Source organism: Garra rufa, chromosome 4, assembly GCF_049309525.1.
Source record: "Garra rufa chromosome 4, GarRuf1.0, whole genome shotgun sequence".
Lineage (NCBI taxonomy): Eukaryota > Metazoa > Chordata > Actinopteri > Cypriniformes > Cyprinidae > Garra > Garra rufa.
In genome coordinates this window covers 31,199,470-31,222,730 of record NC_133364.1, presented here as the reverse complement: position 1 = coordinate 31,222,730, position 23,261 = coordinate 31,199,470, and the positions used below count along the sequence as shown (strand labels likewise).

The following is a 23,261-nucleotide window of genomic DNA, read 5'->3' as shown; positions in this document are numbered from 1 at the left end:
GAAAAAATGCCTTTAAAGTTTTTACACCAGCTAGTCAAACATGTTGACACTCTCGTTTTTATGAAACGGGACAAAATTGAACCAGGAGACTTTGCCACAACACAAAACAGTTGTCACAAAGTCCTTAATTCAATTTTGACCAAATGTGTAGTTACTGCGCTTTGCCTTTGGAGGGCAGTATACTGCAGCCGGCCACCGGGGGGCGATCGAAATGTTTTGGCTTCACTTTAAGGGACTCGTGCGGCACACTTGGGTTTGAGTCGTTCGTTCATCCCGTGACAGCCCCACAAGCTTAACCTATGCTGTCTGAGCCAGAAAGACAATTGAATCAAGTCACAAACGACTCAAAAACCCGAAGACTCAAAACAGGTGAACTACCCCTGGTGAAAAAAACAGCCTGGTTTTAGCTGGTCAGGCTGGAAAACCAGCTAAAACCAGCTACTTCCAGCTTAAACGAGCTAAGACCAGCCAACTAGCCTAGGCTGGTTTAGCTGTCTTTTTCAGCAGGGAATTCCAGTAGAGAACCTATAGGATGTTGCACAAATACTCCCCGAGACGACTCGAGATCCATCACTAGAACAAAGATAATCTACAGGGTCACGATTAGTTCCCACTGAGTTCACAGTGTGGTCTGGTATTCTCTCATGAATCACATGCTGGGACAGATGATGAACTCAAAGTTGTATTTACAGAAAGTGAAAGTGTTTCCTCTAAGGACCCTTTTTTATGTTGCTTTTCCTCATACACAAGGAAGCATTTTTTAAATTGTGCCTTTACAATGTAGCAGGACCTTTTTCACAAGATTCACAAGAAACTTAACTTTTACCAGATGGATATCCCTAAACTTTAACTGACTTGGTGTTATACTGTGATAATTAAGTGTTCCCTTAAGTTATCAGCCTATAATTACTATTACTAATTACCTATAATATACTTATATAATATGCATACTGCAATTTTGTGAAATCTTGTGGGGGGAAAAAGCCTTTTAAAGTGCTATGAGGCCTGATGTTTTACAAATGCACCCAAACATGACAATATTTATTGGTAGTTATTTTTTAGCAATCCTATGTGTTTCACCAAGAATTTATCTCCTTATATCTCTGAAATATTTTTTTTTTTTGTTATTTGTATTTTTGTTATTTAAATTTACATGCATTTAATATCAACATTTGTTTTATTACCCGCTTGAACAGGACTTTTATTTCAGTGTGCCGATATGACGTCATAAGGCTGCGTCCTGTACCCGCGTTTGTGATTCGGTGGATGAAAGGTTTGTGTTTATAAACATTTAAACAAGTCTTTTAATTAATACAAACCGATCAAACAATGTTATAGTTTTTAAAGAACTGTACAAATTCTCATTGAATATAACACTGTAATACTTAATATTTAACATCCTACTACGTTATTTTTGTGAGTAAAGCGCATCCGCTCAAGACTAACAGAAAAAGTGCGTCTTATTTTGCGCCACATACTGTGAATCAGTTAACCCTCTGGGGTTCTTCCCCGACCAGTCACACTCAGGGCCCTCACGGTCAAAAGTGACCGGAGCCCTGAAATCATTATTTCCTTTTTTTCAGTAAAATCAATCAAATGTATTTTTGTTCAATAATATTTTTTCTTTTTTTCTGTCGTGTTTTGACAGAATTTTATGATAATAATTAATATTTATGCTACAATTATGATCTATTTTTTGCCATTGAATATAATAGAATTTTTTTTAATATATATCATTTTTATTCTTTTTTAATTAATGCTGTATTTTAGTTTAAAGTAGATACCTGGCCTATAGAAAATAATTTTTTGAAGTCGGATTTGTGCCATCTGGTGGCGTAGTGAGCATAATTACCAGGCAATATCCTATTTTAACCACTAGATGGATGTAATGCTCTCTATAGAAGGATTTGTGAATTCTAGTTGTTTTTGCACATATTTGCCAATGCCTTTTCAGGTTGTGGATTTTATTATATAAAATTAGATTATCAAAGACTATTTTTTTATTATTTGCCAAGTTTTTTGTTTGTTTGATTGGTTTAACTGGTAATTTGAAGTGCCAGTTTTACTTTATAATACAGTCAAACCAGAACATTGCATTAGAAAGAGAAACAATGGAAAGCATTTTGTTACCCATTGTTTTAATTCTAACTGAATAAAAATGCCGTTCTTTCAGTCATACCATTTTTTTTTATTTTGTAACCTTTTTATAATGAACATTTTGATTTAAATAATTTTTTGTAAAATTCAATAACCAATAACTCTTATTTAGCACAGGAATTATGAACAGCAACAGCATGGGCAACAAAATAACAGCAAAAGTATAATTATCAAACATTAAATGGAAAATAGAGAAATAAAAATATTTTAAATATCATCCTAACCCTATTTACATTTTATGTGCATTCTTTTTTTACATATTCAATGAACAGTAACTCTTATTCAAAAGGCAACAGCAATTATGAACATAAATCTAAAATAACAGAAAAGTATAACAATTGTCAAATAGTAAATAAAAAAATAGAGGAAAAAAAAGTTTGTTTTAAATATCATTCTAACTATAATTACATATTATTTACATACTAATTGTGATTACAGATCAGGTTGTGACAAATCACAACAGAGTGTCTCCATATAGCACTTTGAGCAAATGATGCTTGTTTTGAAATCTTTTTTCCGTGTGTGTGTGTGTGTGTGTGTGTGTGTGTGTGTGTGTGACATGGTGTGTGACTTTTGGATTTTGGATCCAATGTCTCCCTTTTATTTGATTCATAGTCTCACATTCCTCTGTTACAGTCTCACCAATCTCATATTTCCGTGTGTGTGTGTGTGTGTGTGTGTGTGTGTGTGTGTGTGTGTGTGTGTGTGTCTGTGTGTGTCTGTGTGTGTCTGTGTGTGTGTGTGTGTGTGTGTGTGTGTGTGTGTGTGTGTGTGTCTGTGTGTCTATTTTGGAACTCTGATGGCTTACAGTCTCATGCTTTCATTGCTGTGTGCTTTATTTCTTACATTGATTGCCTCTATTTCACACATTTCCCAAAATTAGCTTTTGAAATGACACACATTCATTTGTGTGTGCGTGTGTTTTTGTGTGTATAAGTGTGTGTGTGTGTGAGTGTATTGTAGTGTTTTGCACTCTTGATGTTTTAGAGAGTCACCCCTTCACAGTTGTGTGCTTTTTTTCTGGATTGTGGCTGATTTGTAGATTGTATGCACAAAAAAACTCTGTATTTTCATATTTTTGCCAATTTCCCATTCATTTCCTATGGCCGGTCATTTTGACCCGAAGACCCCGAGTGTGACTATTTTTTTTACGACCACTTAGACTTTTCCAATCCTGTCCCCAATTTTTTTGTGTGTTCATATACCAAGTACCATAAAAGTCACCAGGTTTCATACCATTCCGATGAAGCTACGATTTTTAAAATTTTTTTATTTAAAAAATTCCGGTCAAAAGTGACCGAAGAACCCCAGAGGGTTAAACTAGTTCGGTCGCTGGCAAGAAGTGATGAGAGAAACGGAGCTTTTTGAAACTCCGAGTCAACTGAATGAAAAACGCTTCTTAGAATTATTTGCTTAAAGCGCTATTATCCCTGCACACTGACGACACCTGTTGGTCAGCAACGAAACCACAAATATTTAATGAGAACTTTACAAACCAGTAACAAACACTTTCATGCAAGTGTGATCTGTAAAATGACATGTTATGTGTAATTTGCATTCTTCTAATAATTGTAGAGCTATTTTTGAGTGTTTTTTTGTTTTTAGCTAGTCAGGTCATTGGCTATCACTCTGACTGACTTCTTACTAGTGTGCAGACTACTAAACTAGGGAGCTCATTGAGACGCTCTCAGAGATTTAGTTAGCAATAATTTTTTTTATTTCCATGGATTATTCTAATTTTAAACATGCCAAATTGTCTAAACACACAGAAAAGAAGCAAGTGAAATTAACGTGACACACTACAAAGATGGCGTTTATTAAAGAGGAGAGTGAAGACATAACGATTGAAGAGACATTCAGAGTGAAACAAGAAGATACTGAGGAACAAACAGGTTGGTATTTTCATTCTCGAAACTCAACTTGTGCCATTTGATCTTTATTAAATTGTTGGCCTCTACAGAAATGATTTTTGTTTAAGACTGCCATATAATTGACCATATGCACGGAGCGTTCTTTAGAACTTCCGCATAATGATACGTTAACTCATAAACTTCCGCTGACGCTCATTTTATATGTGCCATCTGTTGGTGGACTCTCTTGAGACTTCTCTGCTGCCTCGTTCTTATCGGAAACTGAGAAAAAAAAAATAATTGCAACATTGTAAACAATGATAGCAGCATGAATATTCAGTTTTATATTATTTAACAACATATCATTTAAATGCTGAGGCTGGTAATCCCAGGAAAGTAATGTTACCTGCATAGTTGTACATTTAAATCCTGACAGCTGAACACTAACGTTAGCTAGCTAGCGATACTTCTCTTCAAGGACATCTTTATCGGATTCTTGATGATCAGTAACTTGACTTCAAAGATTCACTTTTCATTCATAAAGACGACATGGGGAAAAAAAATCTTTTTACAGAAAACATCTTTTTTTAAATATATTAATATGACATGAAATTACCCATATAACCATAAGATGGCAGCAGAGGATTAATCATTGGCTGCAGCTGCCATTTCAACTCCCTAGTTTTTTCAAGACGTTTCGATTGCTTTTCAATTTATTATAAAATTACTAACAATTTGTAGTACTTTTACCAGATTGAAGTATATAGTATAGCAAGTGCAGAAAGTCATTAAGCTCAGACACAAACTGCCTATAAGAGTGAATTATTTAAATACTTATATATAGTTTACTACAGATTTTACATTACTAAACAAGTAGTTTACTAAACAAGTTTAATATTAATGTATAATAATTAAATAATGCACTCAATATGAATTGATATGAATTTGAAATATTTTATATAAATTTAATAACTACATCTTTTAAGCTTTATCTTGAACTGTAAAATGTATTAAATTGCCCATATTTAACCAACACAAACTTGTTACTGCTGTAGTTTTGTTACTCTGAATTTAGTCTGAATAATTTAATGCACAGCTCTGTTTTTTTGCCATCAGATGTTTTGTTCATATTTAGCAGGTTTACTCGTGTATGTTTTTAAACTCGCGTTTGTCATTCTTGAAACTGTGTACATGGACAGTTGGTCCTCTTAAACAAACAAAACTTTTCTTGTTTTTGAATCATTCCGCGAATTGAATGATTCGTGATCTGCTCTTCAAGTCCTATTCTGAAATAATGGTTTGCGATCATTCAGATCATGAATTCGGGGTGTGTACACAAATCATTTGATTAAATTTGGGACTTCTGAGCACAAATCACGAATCCTTTGTTTTCAGATCAGGATTTATAAGCGTTTAGAGTGCCCTCAAAAGGAAACATCTATGTCACGGATGGGAACCTTCGAGAGTACTGGAGGGCCAGGGTTCTGCAGAGTTTAGCTCCAATTCTAATCAAACACACCTGAAGAACTAATCAATGTCTACAAGATCATGAGGAAGTTACAGGCAGGTGCGTTTGATTAGGTTTGGAGCTACACTCTGCAGGACACCCGCCCTCCAGGACTGAATTTGCACATCCCTGACCTAGATGTTTACTTTTGAGAGAACTCAACACTGTGTCAACTGACATTATGGGGATGTCAATACCAACTCCACCATGGTGACCTTCCTGCCTTTTTGTGGTTTGAACCAGTCTTTGAGTATCATATTTGATACATCAGGATTTTATGGTTCTTATGATATTATATAGGAAAATATGCTCCTCTGTTGTTTTTATTGTGGGTGGCAAAACATATAATGCATTGCTCTGTGCTAAACTGGAGTTAACTTTTGTTTGTCTCTTTCATCCTTAGACCTGATGGCACTGAAAGAGGAGAGTGAAGTGCTAAATGAAATGGAAGAGAAAGACCACAATTTTAAAACTGGAGAAAAACCTTTAAGTTGCTCACAGACTGAAAAGACTTCATCAGGAAAAAGAGCTCGAAAAACAGGAAGCCTCAATTCAAAAGAGAAGTGTTTTAAATGTACTGAGTGTGGAAAGAGTTTTTATGAAATGAAACGCCTTGAGAGGCACAAAACAATTCACTCCGGAGAGAAGCCTTTTAAATGCCAGCAATGTGAAAAGAGCTTCAGTCATAAAGCAAGTCTGACGGCTCACATGAAAATTCACACTGAAGAAAACCCTTACATCTGCAAACTGTGTGGCAAAATCTTCTCACAAAAAGGAAATCTTAGCAACCACATGATGCTTCACACTGGAGAGAAACCCTACATATGCCAACAATGTGGAAAGAGCTTCTCACAAAAAGGAAATCTCAAGACTCACATGCTAATTCACACTGGAGAGAAGCCTTTTACATGCCAGCAGTGTGGGCAGAGTTTCAGTCATAAAGTAAGTCTCAAGACTCACATGAAAAGTCACACTGGAGAGAGTTCTTACCCCTGCAAACTGTGTGGGAAAAGCTTCTCACTAAAAGGGAATCTTAAGTATCACATGAAAATTCACACTGGAGAGAGGACTTTCGTGTGCCATCACTGTGGAAAGAGTTTCAGACTAAAAGGAAACCTTAACAGTCACATGAGGATCCACAATGGAGAGAAACCTTTAACATGTCTTCCATGTAAGAAGAGTTTTAAAAATCGAAGAGACCTGAAATGTCACCTGCAAACTCATTCTGGAAATATATTGGAGTGCTTCTCAGTGTGGTAAGAGGTTTAGAAATTAGAGCAATTTCAGAAATGACCTGCGCATTCAGTCTGGAAGGCTTTATTTGATCAGTTTAATAAATTATTTCTTTCCATCACACTTACACATACACTATGTTGCCAAAAGTATTCGCTCACCTGCCTTGACTCGCATATGAACTTGAGTGACATCCCATTCCTAATCCATAGGGTTCAATATTGACGTCGGTCCACCCTTTGCAGCTATAACAGCTTCAACTCTTCTGGGAAGGCTGTCCACAAGGTTTAGGAGTGTGTTTATTGGAATTTTTGACCATTCTTCCAGAAGCGTGTTTGTGAGGTCACACACTGATGTTGGACGGGAAGGCCTGGCTCTCAGCCTCCGCTCTAATTCATCCCAAAGGTGTTCTATCGGGTTGAGGTCTGGACTCTGTGCAGGCCATTCAAGTTCATCCACACCAGACTCTGTCATCCATGTCTTTATGGACCTTGCTTTGTGCACTGGTGCACAGTCATGTGGGAAGAGGAAGGGGACAGCTCCAAACTGTTTCCACAAAGTTGGGAGCATGGAATTGTCCAAAATGTCTTGGTATGCTGAAGCATTCAGAGTTTCTTTCACTGGAACTAAGGGGCCAAGCCCAGCTCCTGAATAACAACTCCACACCATAATCCCCCCTCCACCAAACTTTACACTTGGCACAATGCAGTCAGACAAGTACCGTTCTCCTGGCAACTGCCAAACCCAGACACTGTCCATCAGATTTCCAGATGGAGAATCACGATTCGTCACTCCAGAGAACGCATCTCCACTGCTCTAGAGTCCAGTGGCGGCGTGCTTTACACCACTGCATCCAATGCTTTGCATTGCACTTGATGTATGGTGGTATGATGTGATGTATGTCTTGGATGCAGCTGCTCGGCCATGGAAACTCATTCCATGAAGCTCTCTGCGCACTGTTCTTGAGTTAATCTGAAGGCCACATGAAGTTTGGAGGTTTGTAGGGATCGACTCTGCAGAAAGTTGGCGACCTCTTCGCACTATGTGCCTCAGCATCTGCTGACCCCTCTCCGTCAGTTTACGCGGCCTACCACTTCATGGCTGAGTTGCTGTCGTTCCCCGATTCCCTTTCCCAAACACTTCCACGGTCTTATAATACAGCTAACAGCTGTCTGTGGAATATTTAGAAGCAAGGAAATTTCACGACTGGACTTGTTGCACAGGTGGCATCCTATCACAGTCCCATGCTGGAATTCACTGAGCTCCTGAGAGCGACCCATTCTTTCACAAATGTTTGTAAAAACAGTCTGCATGCCTAGGTGCTTGATTTTATACACCTGTGGCCATGGAAGTGATTGGAACACCTGATTTCATTTATTTGGATGGGTGAGCGAATACTTTTGGCAATATAGTGTACATCTGACAAGTTCCGCAGATGTGAGACCTTATTTGTGTTTGTGTGTGAAAGAACTTTTAAACTGTTTGGAAATTTAAAATAGCACCAGAAGACACATCTGTGTCTAAACGTGCGCCACATCTAATCTTTTTTGGCGAGGCTGTTGTATATGGCCCATATCAGATACTTTTCTAAATAGGTCATGTGCCTACTGCAACATTCGTTTTGTTGGTTTTTTAGTTTTATTTGCATCTTTTACTTTTTATTTTGCCTTGAGACTTTTTCTTTTCTTTTGTTATGTACACATGGACACTTGTGGCCACAACTGACCATTGCACATGTAAACAACTGGTAATTGAATTGTCAAGTTTATAGTACATATAAACAGAATTTTCAGAATATCAAATCAAATTGGATTAATTTAGATTAACAAAATGTTGCGCATTTAAACATACCTAATGTGAATTAAAAAAAAAAAAACATAAATAAAAGGACCAACTGTGAATTAAATAATGGACATTTTACACTTTTATTTGATTTTAGTGAGAGAAAGTAGAGGTGAATATGGGCTTGAATATAGCTATTATACATACATGTTATACATATACAAATCAACTTTTTTAATTTTTTATATAAATTCATCATGTATGTACACAGCAAAAAACTAAACATGTTTAGTATTTCTTTATATAAATATGTACAAGTATGCCAAAGAAGACCAAATGGAGATGCTGAAAGACAAGTAAACCACCCACCTTGAACGGGCTGCACGTGGTTACTTTATAGATCCATAGATTTGCTAAAAACACCAAAACATAATTGAACCAAAATAAAAATTCCATTTACTGTGAAATATGTCCATACCCCATAATGCCTGTACAGCTCAAGCATCTTTGGAAGCCCTTACAGCCTCATTAAGTGTAATGTGACAAACTTCTGTTGGAAGGCAAACCCTTGAGGTCCTGAGGACTTTCCTCAAAGATATCTCTGAATTTTTCTGCTTTAAACTGACCAGTCCTCTTGTCTCTGCTGCTGTAATACTTCTCACATTTGGCACTAGTTTAATGTGGTAGGTTCTTGTAAGGTGAGTTTAAGAGTTTCAGCCTGAAGAGAGTTATTCTTACTCTATTATCAACACACTTACTATATGTATTGCACATACAAAGTAATAAAATAAATGTATGATCAAAAATTCAAGAGTAATCAACACAGCTACTAAAATAACATGAATGGATAAAAAATGTGCATAAGCTGCAACCGTATTAATTACTTTCAATTGAAAGCAGTTAGCAACACTGATCAGTGTTTTTATCCTTTCATATTTTGATGGTTTAAGTGAAATGTGAGGTCATTAAAAAACCCTCCACACATGACTTTTGGACACTGTTGGCCCAAACACGGTGGGGTTAGTGTCACAATATTTAAGACAGTGCTTACTGTGCCATCACTGGTGCATTGCTGCATTTTTCCAATTTTTCAGCAAAAAAAAAAGAAAAAAAAGAAAAAGCTACTTTTATTTCTGCAGTTAGTTGCAGAATTGATTTGTAGAGTGGAATAAGTTAAGTTTCTTACTTGGTCAGTTACAAAAAAAAAATCTTGATGATCAAGTTTGTATCATTTTTTTTTTTTTAATTCCACATCATCATATAACTTCAATACGCAATAGCCTACATTTTTTGGAAAGTGTGTGCCTCCTCTTTGACCTAGTCTTAACATTTAGGAAACTTTATGAATCACTCTAATTCTGACACACTAGAGCAAAAGATAGACATAACTGACTTAAAACCATTTTTATCTGGTAAAAATACTAGTGTTCTAATAATTTTTGCTGCCATAGTATATGTATATAATGTGATATAGATAGTAATCTTATGTTCATATTAATAACTGTAACTATAATACACAAGTGTATTTTGACATACCGGTAAGTACATGTTAATCAAAAGAAAGACCAGGAAATAAAAGTAATAGAAAAACTAACATGTGACTGAGTGTGTGTTTCAGTGAGACATAGTATAAAGAACGGTTTTGTCATCTCAAGAAGTTGACAAATGTTCATGTTGTTTTCTTTACTATAACTTGAACTCTACATATAATAATAATACTGTATTTCCTATTCACTTAAATGGTTTTAGCACAAATGGGACTTTTATTTTGTTCTTCCGACGTGACATCATAAGTCTGCGATCCTGCTTCTGTGATCCAGCTGAAGAAAGGTTTGTGTTTAAGCATTTTACGTTTTAAGTCATAACCAAACGCTTTTATTTTGTAACAAATTATTTGTCATTAAATGTAACATTGCAGTGATTTATCTAGCGTAAATGAACGTTATTTGGTGTGAGTAAAACAGAAAAGGTGCGTCTCATTTTGCTCCCAGTTTTTAATAAACACGAATAAGGTCACTAGCAAGAAGTTATTTGCGAAATGATTTTCTGCAGGGTGTTTCTCGTTTTTTATTTTTGTATCCACGTTTCCTTTTAATTCATTTGTAATAACAAATATATATTATTTATAAGAGATCCATATTCTATCATTAAAAAAGGAGTCATTCTTCGAAAATTCAGTGTAGCATTAAAACCAAAAGACTTTGCAAATTAACATGGCTGATTTTTGTGGAAGTTTTTACGTTGGTAATGCTTATGTTTTAAAACATCATTGTAGCAATAAGGTTAAAAGAAATGCTATTTGCACTCTTTCATTCGCCTGGAAGGTTTGCTTGGTTTATCCTTTTGGACAGAACTTGGAAACAAGTTAAAGAAAAGTCTGACGAATTATTGTAAAGAGGAACATATTATTCAGTTGTTTATTTTACTACTAAACTATAAACAGATGGAGATGTGGGCTCTTTGCATAGGCTCAAACATAACTGACTATATATAATATAAACCTTTGAGAACCAACTAAAAGTAAATAAATAAAAATGCTGAAATGTAATGCTTAAAAAAAAAAAAAAATCCAGGTTTCCTTTGGTTTGCTTTATTGCTTTCTTAGCTCCACCCCCTAGGAATGATCAATCAAGCATTACTTTAAAGTGTCATCAGCTGCTGCCCTTAAGTTAATTACATATAAATAAAGCAAGAAGGCCCTTTTGAAGTACGTGAAATGTATGATTTATTTACACTGCAAATGTAAAGCAAAATTATTGTGACAGATGTGAAGGGGAGCAGAATTTATGTGCTTATGTTTTTTTTGTTTTTTTGTTTTCGACAAGAAACATTTCTGCGTAGGATAAACCTCTCTATCTTTAGCTCTGGAAGCTTTGCGTGTCACAGGCTGGAGGACTGAGGAATCAATTTGAGTATTGATGCTTTCTTTGTTCCTTCACTCCTCCAACCTCCAGTGACCTGGAAACTGTTCAAAATTAGTAATCTTGAAGGATATGGACACATTCTCCTCCCCCTTCACGTCTGTGTCAATGAATTTGTTTTATCTTTATTTTGTTTAATTTCCTTTCGGTACTGAAAAGCACCCACAGTTTCAAATCACTTCATACCTGGGCTTCCTGCTTGTCTAAACAGTGTAAAGGCACAAGACGTGTCTGTCTAGTTTCTATTCTTTTTATTAAATTGTAGTGTTTTTGGCTAATCAGACCATTTAAGAATATTAACTATCACTCAGTAATACTGAGCTAGGGCTGATTGAGATGCACCAAGAGATTTAGTTTGGGTTTTCTTTTCTTTAATTATTTTCATCTTAAACCTGACAACTTGTCTAAACACACAGAAAAACTTCTGATGAAGCAACCAAGTTCCACATGACACTTATAAAGATGGCGTTTATTAAAGAGGAGACTGATGATGTGAAGATTGAAGAAACATTCAGAGTCAAACATGAAGATACTGAGGAACAGACAGGTTAGTTTTCATTGTCAAAAGACTCAAAACTCAGTCATTACAATGTCAACACATCATTAAAATGGCTTGATTTGATATGGAGCGAATCGCCTCATGTGGACGGACATCTTAAAAACACATTCCCAGCCAAATGTTAATGATGTATTCAAGTTCAAAATTCAAAAATCTAAATTCCACTTCCAAGTTGGGCATTCATTATTTGGTATATTTCATGCATTAAATTATGAAGAAAGAAAAAATATGGAAATAGCCTAAGCCAAGCAATTGTTTTGCACACATTAATCATTATCCTCCTCTGACCTGACGTCCATGTAAATGTACATGGACATTACTATTTTGGTTGTGTGCACCATTATATTAACTCTATGTAACTGAGACCTGAAGTACACAAACATGGACACTTACACTGCCATCTGGTGGTATCAGAAGAGAAAAACACTTTAAATAGACATTTCGGGCGGAGAACACAGCTGAAAAGTCAGACAGCCACACCAGACCAAGACATCGTCAAGGTAAAAAAAACTACTAAAATGTAACTGTTGATTCTTGTTAAGTTATGAATAATAGTGTTGTATGATTAATTTGGCATGACATTTTGACATTTTTGTAACAGTAAAGATTTACTGTGCCATAAAAATTGATGTCCACATTTGGACAATGGGACTTAGCTTCACTGAAAATGTAAAAATGTAACTGAAAACGTAGTTTGGGAAGAATTTGTTAGAAAACATCAATTTACAAATTAGTTTACAACAGTTCAAATTAACATTGCATGTGTGATAAATAACTTTACATTGAGTTTTATTTTATTTTTCTCATATCATTTCCAGAGTGTATTCCTCTGTCAAAGGCACTGGACTTATTACTGGAATCAATTGGTGGGGACGACTCAGAAATAGAGGACTTCTCTGACATTGATAATGCCGTACAGGATGTTGATTACCACCCTCCACAACAGGAGCCAAGCAGCAGTGAGGAGGAGAGTTTAGGGGATGAAGACCACACTCCACAGGCCTTCCGGAAACGGAAACGTCTCTGTGGTGAAACTTATGATTATCGTTCCGACTATAGCATTGCCATTTCACGCACTCCCAAATGTCAGACTCAGTGGGTTGAGTCTGATGGCTTAAACGATGACCCTGAAGAGCCAACACCAGGACCAAGCTTTCAAGGACAACCCAAGCAAGGACGAGGAGTGCACTGGAGGGCTGCTCAGTTGACCCCAAACCTAACCCAGTTTGAGCCTGAGAAGGAAACTGAGCAGGACAGAGAAGGCTGGACCACACTGGACTATGTAAACCAGTATATTGATACAGATTTAATGAAACTGATTGTTTACTGCTCCAATGCTACAGCACTAGCTAGGAATGGGTACCCGCTCAGCACATCAGTTGATGAGATGTATCATTTCTTTGGTGCGTTAATTTTGATGTCCTGTGTCCCGTACCCACAAATCAGGATGTACTGGTCCAGCGTGTTAAGATTCCCAGCTATGACAGAAAGGTTCACCCGTGACAGATTTTACAAGCTGAGGCAATCAATAAAGGTGGTCATTGACGATGACATTCCAGAAGACCTGAGGGAATGTGACAAATTCTGGAAGGTGAGGCCTTTTCTTGACCGCATTCTAAAAGGCTGCAGGTCTCAGGCAAGACCTGAGAGTGTTTCTATTCATGAGCAAATGATACCATTTACAGGAGCCTGTCCTTGTCGACAGTATCTGCCAGTGAAGCCCAATCCAGTTGGCATGAAAAACTTTGTGTGTGCTTCAGCAGAAGGCATCATGCTCGACTTTGAATTATATCAGGGTGCAGATGCACTGATTGCAAATGTCCATGAACCAGGTGAACTGGATTTGCGAGGTTTGGTCATTGATCGTCTGTCTGAAACTCTCCATCCTGGTACAAAAGTGTACTGCGATCGGTTCTTTACATCCATCAAAGCTGTAAATCGAATGATGGAAAAGCAAGTGTACCTGACCGGTACAGTTATGAAGAATCGGGTTCCTGAAGCAGAGCAGAAGCTACCAACTGGCAAAACAATGAAAAAGAATGGAAGAGGTACCTCAGCACAAGTACCCACTGAAGATGGGAAAATTTGTGTTGTAAAGTGGTATGACAACAAGCCGATATTGATGCCATCTGTTGTTCATGATGCACAGCCTGAAGACACCTGCCAGCGATGGGACAAGGAACAGAAACAATATGTGTCTATCAGACGACCAAGTATTGTTCGTGAGTACAACAACAAGATCGGTGGGGTTGACCTCACAGACAGGATGATCAGCTACTATAGAATGAGTGTCCGTACCAAGAAGTGGACGCTTCGGATGCTCATGCACTTTACAGATGTTGCTTTAGCAAACAGCTGGCTACTGTACCGCCAAGACCAGACAGTACATGGCACACCAAGAAAGGACATCATGCAATTTCTTGAATTCCGAATGGAAGTGGCTAAGACATTCTTAGCCCAGCATAACAATGCACAGGAAGACAGTACAGATCTCTCCGAACAGGAAGACAACACAGCCCATTCAAAGCCAGAGAAAAAGCGCCCTGTGAAGGAAGTGCCCCACATCTCAGTCCGCAGAAGGGCTAATGCACATCTTCCAGAGGTGGTCAACCTCAAGAATGCAGCGCGCTGCAGAGTGACAGGCTGTTCTGGCAGAACTCGAGTCCGATGTGTAACATGCAAGGTGTTCTTGTGCTTGCAAGCTGCACGCAACTGTTACACATCCTTTCACAGCTGTTAGGTGTGATCAATTGTTCACCACAGAAAAGAAGGACATTCCTAGTTTGGGGTACTTGACATTTTGGACTGTTTTTGGAAAACTTGATTTGTAACATGTAAGGTGTTCTTGTGCTTGTAAGCTAGACACAACTGTTACACAGTCTTGATCAAAGTGTGATCAACTGTTCCCACAGAAAAAGGACACTCCTAGTTTGGAGTAGTTGAAATTTTGGGGTGTTATATGATATGACACCTTGTTTCTTATCAATTTTATTTTCCCATATCCATGTTCAGAAGTTGAAACAGTTACATGTATTGCAATGGTAACAATGAAAAATGCTCAGGCACAGTGCTCAGGCTGTAAATAAAAGAGATTTGCACTTTGACACAAGGGCGTCTTGATTGTTTTCTGTGAACACAGACCGAATGTCCACATATGTGGACATAATTTTCTTCATTTTCAAAGATAATATCTGATTATTATATTTATTGGTACCCCCTAACCCCAATTAGGTAAAAGAAATCGAAAATGCAAGCCAAACCAAAGCTCTGGTCTTAAGAGGTTAAACACCTAATTCTAAATTGAGAACAATTGATCACTTAATGCAACGCTATCTATGAAACTTTTCTATTTTGCATAAAGCAAACAGTGAAAGGCAAGTTGTTAACTTTACATTTGATATCTATTACCTCTTATATACTTATCGTAGTAACATTAAAATATTAAAATAACCTTGGAAAATCATTCATTACCATTTATATTAGACTTGCTCCCACAGACACTAATGTTCAGAGAATAGTGTGTTAAATATAATGTGAATATAGAAATTTTAAAATGACAGAAAAACATAAATCATACATTTAAATATGAAACTAAAACCAGCAGTACGTGGTGGCAAGTTACTGTCTTAATGAGTCATTCAGCTGATTCATTAAAAATGGCTGATTATTATACAAAACCAATCATAATGGTACATTTTTTTGAAATTGAGATGTGTGGTTTGTTAGGATTGGATGATATTTGGCAGAGATACAACTATTTGAAGATCTGGAATCTGAGGGTGCAAAAAAATCTAAATATTGATATAATCAACTTTAAAGTTGTCCAAATTCAGTTCTTAGCAATGCATATTACTAATCAAAAATTATGTTTTTATATGTTCATGGTAGGAAATTTACAAAATATCCTCATGGAACATAATTATGCAACTTAATATCATAATGATTTTTTGGCATAAAAGAAAAAATGATAATTTTGACCCATACAATGTATTTTTGGCTATTGCTTCGTGGTCCAGTCACATATTGTTTTTAATCTACTGTGTAGTAGGGATGCGATTTCAGATGCAGACATTGCATTTTTTTTTAATTGGTCGCTGAATCATTTTTAATTGGTCGTTGAATCATTGATTCAATCTTTAAAATGCTAAATCATTCAGTAACGAAACAGCTTTGTGTTGCTCAGACATGCAACAGTTGTTATGTGGCTTTGTTTGGAACTATTTTCATTGGCAAAATAGAGCAAGTATGTATCAATATTGTGTCTAAAATGTTAACACTGACCTTTTATTGAACTGCTGTATAACAAGATCTTGTTTACAAAAATCATATATTACATTTTGAGGCATTTTTATTATTTGTAAAGCCATTTTGCTCCTAATTTCTGTAATTTTTTTTATTCCTACTTTTTAATCTTTTCACATACTCCCTGAATGTGCCTTTTTGGGTTCAAGTACCCTTGTTGGGAAATGATGTAGACTACTTCATGTTTTTAGTGCCTTAGCATTAAATTAATGTTTATTTATTGTTTATTTGAATATAGTATGTTACTTATGTCATTATTAGTTATTTATTTTAATTAGTTATGTGGCCCTCATAGTAGTTAACTTAGCCCTTTAGTTGAGAGACATATATCCTTAATAAAGACCAAAAGTCAAATCTGAGTTCAGTCAGTTGACAGAGAGTTTACTGTAGACAGATTCACACTTCCAGAGGAAAATGAGTAAGAGGCGGCAGCCTCAAACTAACATAGAATACAGAAAGATTAGTACTTTGGCACCAGAGGAACCTTTTCATAGTTCATAAAACTATTGGCGGAAGTTCACGCTTTTTGGCGTGTTCCCACCGCAGGAACAAGGAATGGATTTAGTTCTAGGAACTTCATATTGGGGAACTAAACTAGCTTCTACTTCAGAGTAGGGTCTAAAACAGTTCTTTATGAACCACAAGTGACGTAGGGGAACACTGATTGGTCAAACGCATACAAACTCCAGCTACCAGCATTTTTAAAAAGCTGTGTAAAAATATTTACTCCACGAACATGGAAAACAGCAATAATGGCATTAAGCTACCGGTTGTCTGCAGTGTTGTGTTCTGTCTCTGTGTCAATGATATGTAACAGTGCAAGTTGGTTTATGGTGTTCATCATTTCTCATGTTAATGTTGAGAAAAACAATAACATTCTCTGAAGAAAGTAACTTTAAGACTGTGCCATATTTCTTGAGAGAAATGGCACCACCCATTCCCCAAAAACTTGTCCAATTATCTAGCCGGGTTTCCATCCAAAGTTGTGAATTTAACTTATGTGCAAAATTTGAACATTGCATAAAACATTTGTGTGTAAGCTCCGTTTCCATCCAACAAGTCAAAGAGAAAATAATCTTCCTTTTCTGATAAACTGGCACTTTATGTCCAATAAAGTAATAAAATAAACTTTTAAAGTAGGAAAAGCCGCTGAGTAAGCAGACGAGACATAGTAAATGTGGTCGTTGGTTTTGGAGGTGGATGTGTGCTGTTTGGGAACGCAGTCATGTAAGACAGTTCTTGGAGGCAGTTAAACATTTTATGCTCGGGCATTTCAGAATGACCACAGCAACATTTCATACTGTGGAACGAGATCGGTGTGCTGGTTAGTCAGGTCTTGCCATCCCATAGCACAAAGTCGCATCTTTTTGATGCGTATGGTGGAACTTATTCAGCGTTTCCATCTCTCATTATTCTCATTAAGTGATGTTTTATTAACGAGTTTCAGGAGGAGCTCGCGCAGATAATTAACACGGCCAATACATAATTAGTAATCAGTCTCCCTATCTAATCAACACAGGGAAAATCCCTATAAATAACACAACAATCCTACCTTCCTCATCTCTTGTCTCGTCAAACCCATCCTCCACCCCGTCTCCTCACCTTCAGCCCATAGGGGGAGCGCTTATATGGTTCGGGCCAGTGGTGAGCTCGGACCCCTCCCCCTAGGCGGGGGAGAGCCCCGGGCTCGGGAATTATCACCGAGCTCGAGGCCCTCTCCCGGACAGCACGCCAAACACCCACAACCTTTCGCTCAGTTTATTATCAGTAAGAGGGAACTCGTGAACCCCTTTTCGCAAAAAACCACCTCAAGCGAGCATAAATAAAACTTTTTGTGAATTAAGGGATTTATATTGGAAATGTGGCATAATTTTTATTTTCCATAAAAACAGGGTGATGGAAAAATAACTTAGGATACCTGTGTTATTTTTAAATACAGTATCTTTGAGACATTAAGTTCCACTCATTACCAGCTATCGTAAAGGTTGTGGGTATCTCTTTATTCTTGTAAAGGCCCTTCTCAAATGGGCAGCTGATGATTCTCCTGGAGACTGTTCCTTTAGCATGGTTACATGCTTACTATATTCTCAAACAACCCCTGCGAATATGCCATTGGATAAAACTAGGCAATATCTTTACTCTTCAAGGTGGAGCTTGCCATATTGAAGTCCATTCCACTTTGTCAAATGGGTTGAGAAAAGTTTCTGTGGACAGATCCTCGACCCCCTGATTTGTAAGAGGGAGCGAGTCTACTCAAATGTGCACTTCAAGCAGCTCCAGCTCCCAAAATGCAACTCAGTTGTGATTTCTCAGCAAAACATGTTGGCGGCATTCTTTCACTGAAGCTCTATAGCCACAGCTGTGCTCGCAGCCAAACAGATATTACTGGAGCTTCCACCATACAAGCTAATCAAAGATGTTGAATATGATAGAATGCTGTCTTGAGCAGAAAGCAGCTGTGACAGCAACTCTCCGGAGCAATGACATTAGAATGAAATGTATGTGACGAGGATACTTCGAATGGCAGGGCTGGAACTAAAGTCTGCAGGAAGGTAGGTCTCCAGGAACAGGATTGGGAAGCCCTGCTTTAATGCATATGATCAAGCATAACATGACATTCAGTGAAGAAAACTCCCCCATTTCCCCCTAAAGCTCTCCACTCAAATGGTGGAACGTAGCAGAAGCAGAACTTTCCACATTCATTTTCAGTTTTGTGGTCAGTAGCTATGGTTTCCCAGCCTGCTGTCTTAGAGGGTCGTTCCTAAACTGATGGCCCAGAAACAGAGGTCAGGCCACCTATTTGCAGTGTTGTCTTCCAGTTGCTGTTCTGTCAGTCCTGGCGTGTTCTGTGTATTGTGTGATTGTCATTCAAGATACACTTTTAGTCAGTCTTTAACAGTGTCTTCAGAACACAGCAGTCATGCTTGCTTGCAACATTGTGTATGAAGTAAACGTGTGTTCCCATGATGTAGGGTCTCTATATTGAATCAGCTGTGCATTCTCCTGGTGAAGCTAGGTTACCTAAGCTTGGTTACTTACACTTCATTTTGCTGTCATGTTGTGTTGTTGCAGTTGCATTTTTTTCTCCATTCTTGTTTTTTATGAGGTTGAGAAACTGCACAGCCTTTGTCCTGTGAGACTTCATGCTTGGGCACTTGACATCCAATGAATTGGCATGATTCTAGACAGGCATCAAACAAGCGTCACAACTGGAGGTTGTTCCAAGTGATGTCTGTTAATTTGTGCTAGTAAACTGGTGTTAACTTGTATTTGTCTTTTTTTCTTGCTTCAGACCTGATGCCACTAAAAGAAGAGAGTCAAGAACTGAATGAAAAAGAAGAGAAAGACCAGTGTAACAAAAACGTTGATTTTTCGACTGTTGAAAGATCTATTAGTTACTCAAAGACTGGAAAGATTTCTACACAAAACAGTGATCAAACAACAGAAGCCAAGTATTTTACCTGCGTCCAGTGTGGAAAGAGTTTCACTCACCTTGGAAACCTTAAAGCCCACCAGAGAATTCACACTGGAGAGAAGCCTTTCAACTGCAAACAGTGTGGAAAGAGTTTCACTCAACAGGGAACCCTTAAAGTCCACATGAGGGTTCACACTGGAGAGAGCTCTTTCACCTGCCAACAGTGTGGAAAAAGTTTCACTCAAAAAGGAAGCCTTAGTGGACATATGATAATTCACACTGGAGAGAGCTCTTTCACCTGCCAACAGTGTGGAAAGAGTTTCACTCAAAAAGGAAGCCTTAAAGTCCACATGAGAATTCACACCGGAGAGAACCCTTTCATCTGCGAATATTGTGGAAAAAGCTTCTACCGCAAAGAATCCCTTACGACCCACATTAGAATTCACACTGGGGAAAAGCCTTACACATGTACTCAATGTGGAAAGAGTTTTACACATAAAATAACACTTAATGCTCATATGAAAACTCACACTGGAGAGAGGCCATTCATATGTGGTCAGTGTGGAAATAGTTTCAGATGTAAACTAAACCTTAATAAGCACATGAGGATTCACTCAAGAGAAAACAATTTTACATGTCATCAATGTGGAGGACGATTCACTGACCAAAATGACCTTAGGAATCACGTAGAAAGTCACGTCGGAGAGAAGCCTTTTTTGTGCCATCATTGTGGAAGGTCTTGTTCGAACAAGTCAAACCTTGTGGTTCACATTCGAATGCACACTGGAGAGAGGCCTTTCACATGTGTTCATTGTGACAAGGGTTTTGCAAATCAAGGAGTCTTAAAACGTCATTTGCAAACCCATTCTGGAAATAAATCATCAGTGTGATAGTGTTATATTTAATTCTGGATGAAAACACGAAGAAGAATGTGGTCAGAAAATGTGTAATAAAAAATCGCTTGCCATAACACTTAAATATACACCTGGGAGGTCATGTAGATGTGAGACTCTTGTGTAGATGTGCTCTTTGTGTAGTAAGGCCTGATTTGGCATCAGGAAATGTATTTGTGGTAAATTTATTGTGTGTATAGAGTCTATTCAATTTAATACTTCTATCATGCTGTGAAATCCCACAATGTAAATGAAAAGTCATGAATATAATGACAAATTGAATGGTTTGAATTATTATTTGATCTGTAATGAGAATGCACAGGTAAACACATGTTGTCAGTCTGGATCTGAATATGGCCACTGTTGGGGCTCATCTAATGACATCTGGAAGATCTGTTTTCTTTTAGTTTTTTCATATTTAATTTTTTGCCCCAATTAGTTTGTCCATAAGGTGGCAACACTGGCCCAGTAGTTGGTTTACAGTAAAAAATGAAACAGCGAAGACAAGGAGATAAGAAAAGAACAAACTACTGGACACACATTGACAAGTGCTTGTGTGTAAGGGGTTTCAAAGATACCCGCAGCATGTTTAAAAGTGTATTAAGGTTTTTTTTCGCAACCAGACTATTTAAGTGACTGAATCTAAAAGAAAAGACAAACAGCTCTTATCTGTATCTCTTAAAAAGTTACTGAAGCCATACGAGATAACTTGCAACGTTGTGTTTTTCATTTCTAAGGTTTCAGCAGAAATATGCTTTCTCAAAAGCATATCTGTCTAATTATCCTGACCTAATTGAGAATTCTCTGTCTTTTATTTATTTAACCAACATATGGTCTGATCCCCCGGCACAGTTTGCTGAGGAAAGATCTTCTCAGGTTAATTGGGGGCTGAATCTGCATCCCAAACTAGATCTGTGGAACCTGTGAACCAGTGTATGTTTCTCAAAAGCATTGTGATCAAAGTTGATTGTAGAGACCATTGGTGACAATGGGCTTCATTTATCAATTGACCGAAGTCAATTATACTACGGTCACCACACCTCAAGACATCAATCAGATGATATATTTCAAGACATTCATCCGTGTGCATTATTTATTTCAAGACATTTGTCCGTGTGCATTATTTTCGTGTGCATTATTTTCTAAAAATTCTACGGCCCGTCGTCAATTATTCCTTACTTAAAAAAAATGTTATAACAACGTGATATTTGCTAGTTAAAAATCCATTTATGCCATTGTCACTGATTTGAAATCACTCTTTTGTACTACTCCAGGTTTTACATATAAATAAATTATTTTGTATGTGCTTCACATTGCTTATTCATGGCATTTTTTGTGGTATTGCACTTTTGAGATATTCCCTAAAATTTGTCTGCGATTGTCTGATGAATGTCCAATATAAAAACACTGACACTGCACTTTCTCACTCCTCCTCTCACTGAAGCTCCTTTGTTTACCTTTCAAGGCGAGGCGCATCTCAAACGAGCAGGGAATGCGGAACTAAAACAACATGTACGTGACAGGTGAGTCGACGAGACAGCTCAATTGTAAATGGTAGAAATAATTGAATGCCTGTATGCCCACACGCCAAAACGTTTACTCAAGTGCGACGGATTGGATTCATCTCACTTTTATTTGCTTTCTTCACGCAAATCACTGAAATACTGTAGTTCTGAATTTGCTAAGACAGTAATATCGTGGTTTACCTGGAAATCTAAAGTCGCACTAGGTATAAATCTATCAGCACAAAACTTGATATTTTAAACACTCAATTGAAAATGTACACAACCTGTTATTCATACAGGTTCTTGTCTGAAATTCTTTTTTTTTGCATTCTACTCTGCTTTTTTTATTATGAAAGACACGTTTTTGAAAGATTGTACAGAAGGAGTGTTGCACGGCAATAATAAAAAAAATGCATTGCATTAAATGTTTGCATTTTAATGCATTATTTTTAGGCTTGTATTTAGCAGGGTTAAAATGCAATATTCAGCTGTGAATAATTCAACTGAAAAAAAAAAACATTTTCTTGATTAAAAATTCAATAATTAATATTAACCTACCAGACTTAATTTCCAAAATATTAAGTCTGTTTAAAAATACCTTTAATATCTTTGGGCCATTTTATTTCGCTTAAAAAATGCTTTAGTGGGTGAAATTCAGCAGAATATGCAGAGTTACAAACATTCAGTGTATAAAATCCCTGTTAAAGTCTTAATTTGAAATGGGCGGAGTCCGGGACATGCCCAGACAAGTTTGTCTACAGAATGTTCTGCTGCTACATCAAGACTGGTCGTTGTTTGTTTAATGTGTGTGCGTTCATAAAAACCTAAGTTTACATTAAAGCTTCAAGCAGCGATGAACAGGCCCTCGCCATTAGCGCAGTCGCCATCCTGGTAGCATCAGGAAAACGGTGGCCAGTGGGCACATGCAGTCACAGTAACCTTTAAACCACCCTCCCCTCCCCTCTCCCTCCTTCTCTCTCTGTCTCTCCCTCTCATCCCCTCCCCCTTGCCCTGCAGTCACTCTTAACACTCAACACACACACACACACACACACACACACACACACACACACAAATAAAGGCAGAGTGAAAAAAGATGTCTGATAGTTTTTAAATTTTCTTTTATTCAGAGAGTTT

The 23,261-nt window shown here is 37.3% G+C and overlaps 2 protein-coding genes across 2 annotated transcripts; both read left to right on the top strand.

Annotated features, from left to right (window-relative positions):
- Positions 1 to 5,949: 5,949 nt before the first annotated feature.
- LOC141333886 (uncharacterized) lies at positions 5,950 to 8,593 on the top strand. Its single transcript, XM_073839045.1, has one exon. The coding sequence runs from the start codon at positions 5,959 to 5,961 to the stop codon at positions 6,772 to 6,774; it is 816 nt and encodes a 271-aa protein (XP_073695146.1). The 5' UTR covers positions 5,950 to 5,958; the 3' UTR covers positions 6,775 to 8,593.
- A 3,277-nt stretch (positions 8,594 to 11,870) lies between these two features.
- On the top strand, positions 11,871 to 21,930 carry LOC141333862 (uncharacterized). The gene is made up of 3 exons (XM_073839019.1): positions 11,871 to 11,997; positions 19,604 to 21,057; positions 21,128 to 21,930. Exons 1-2 carry the CDS (start codon positions 11,898 to 11,900, stop codon positions 20,614 to 20,616), a joined length of 1,113 nt encoding a protein of 370 aa, XP_073695120.1. The 5' UTR covers positions 11,871 to 11,897; the 3' UTR covers positions 20,617 to 21,057; positions 21,128 to 21,930.
- Positions 21,931 to 23,261: the final 1,331 nt, after the last annotated feature.

Coding starts and splice junctions, on each gene's coding strand:
- LOC141333886 (XM_073839045.1), top strand. CDS start 5,959: ATGGAAGAGAAAGACCACAATTTTAAAACTGGAGAAAAACCTTTAAGT.
- LOC141333862 (XM_073839019.1), top strand. CDS start 11,898: ATGACACTTATAAAGATGGCGTTTATTAAAGAGGAGACTGATGATGTG. Junction 11,998..19,603: donor AGATACTGAGGAACAGACAG/GTTAGTTTTCAT, acceptor TTCTTGCTTCAG/ACCTGATGCCACTAAAAGAA.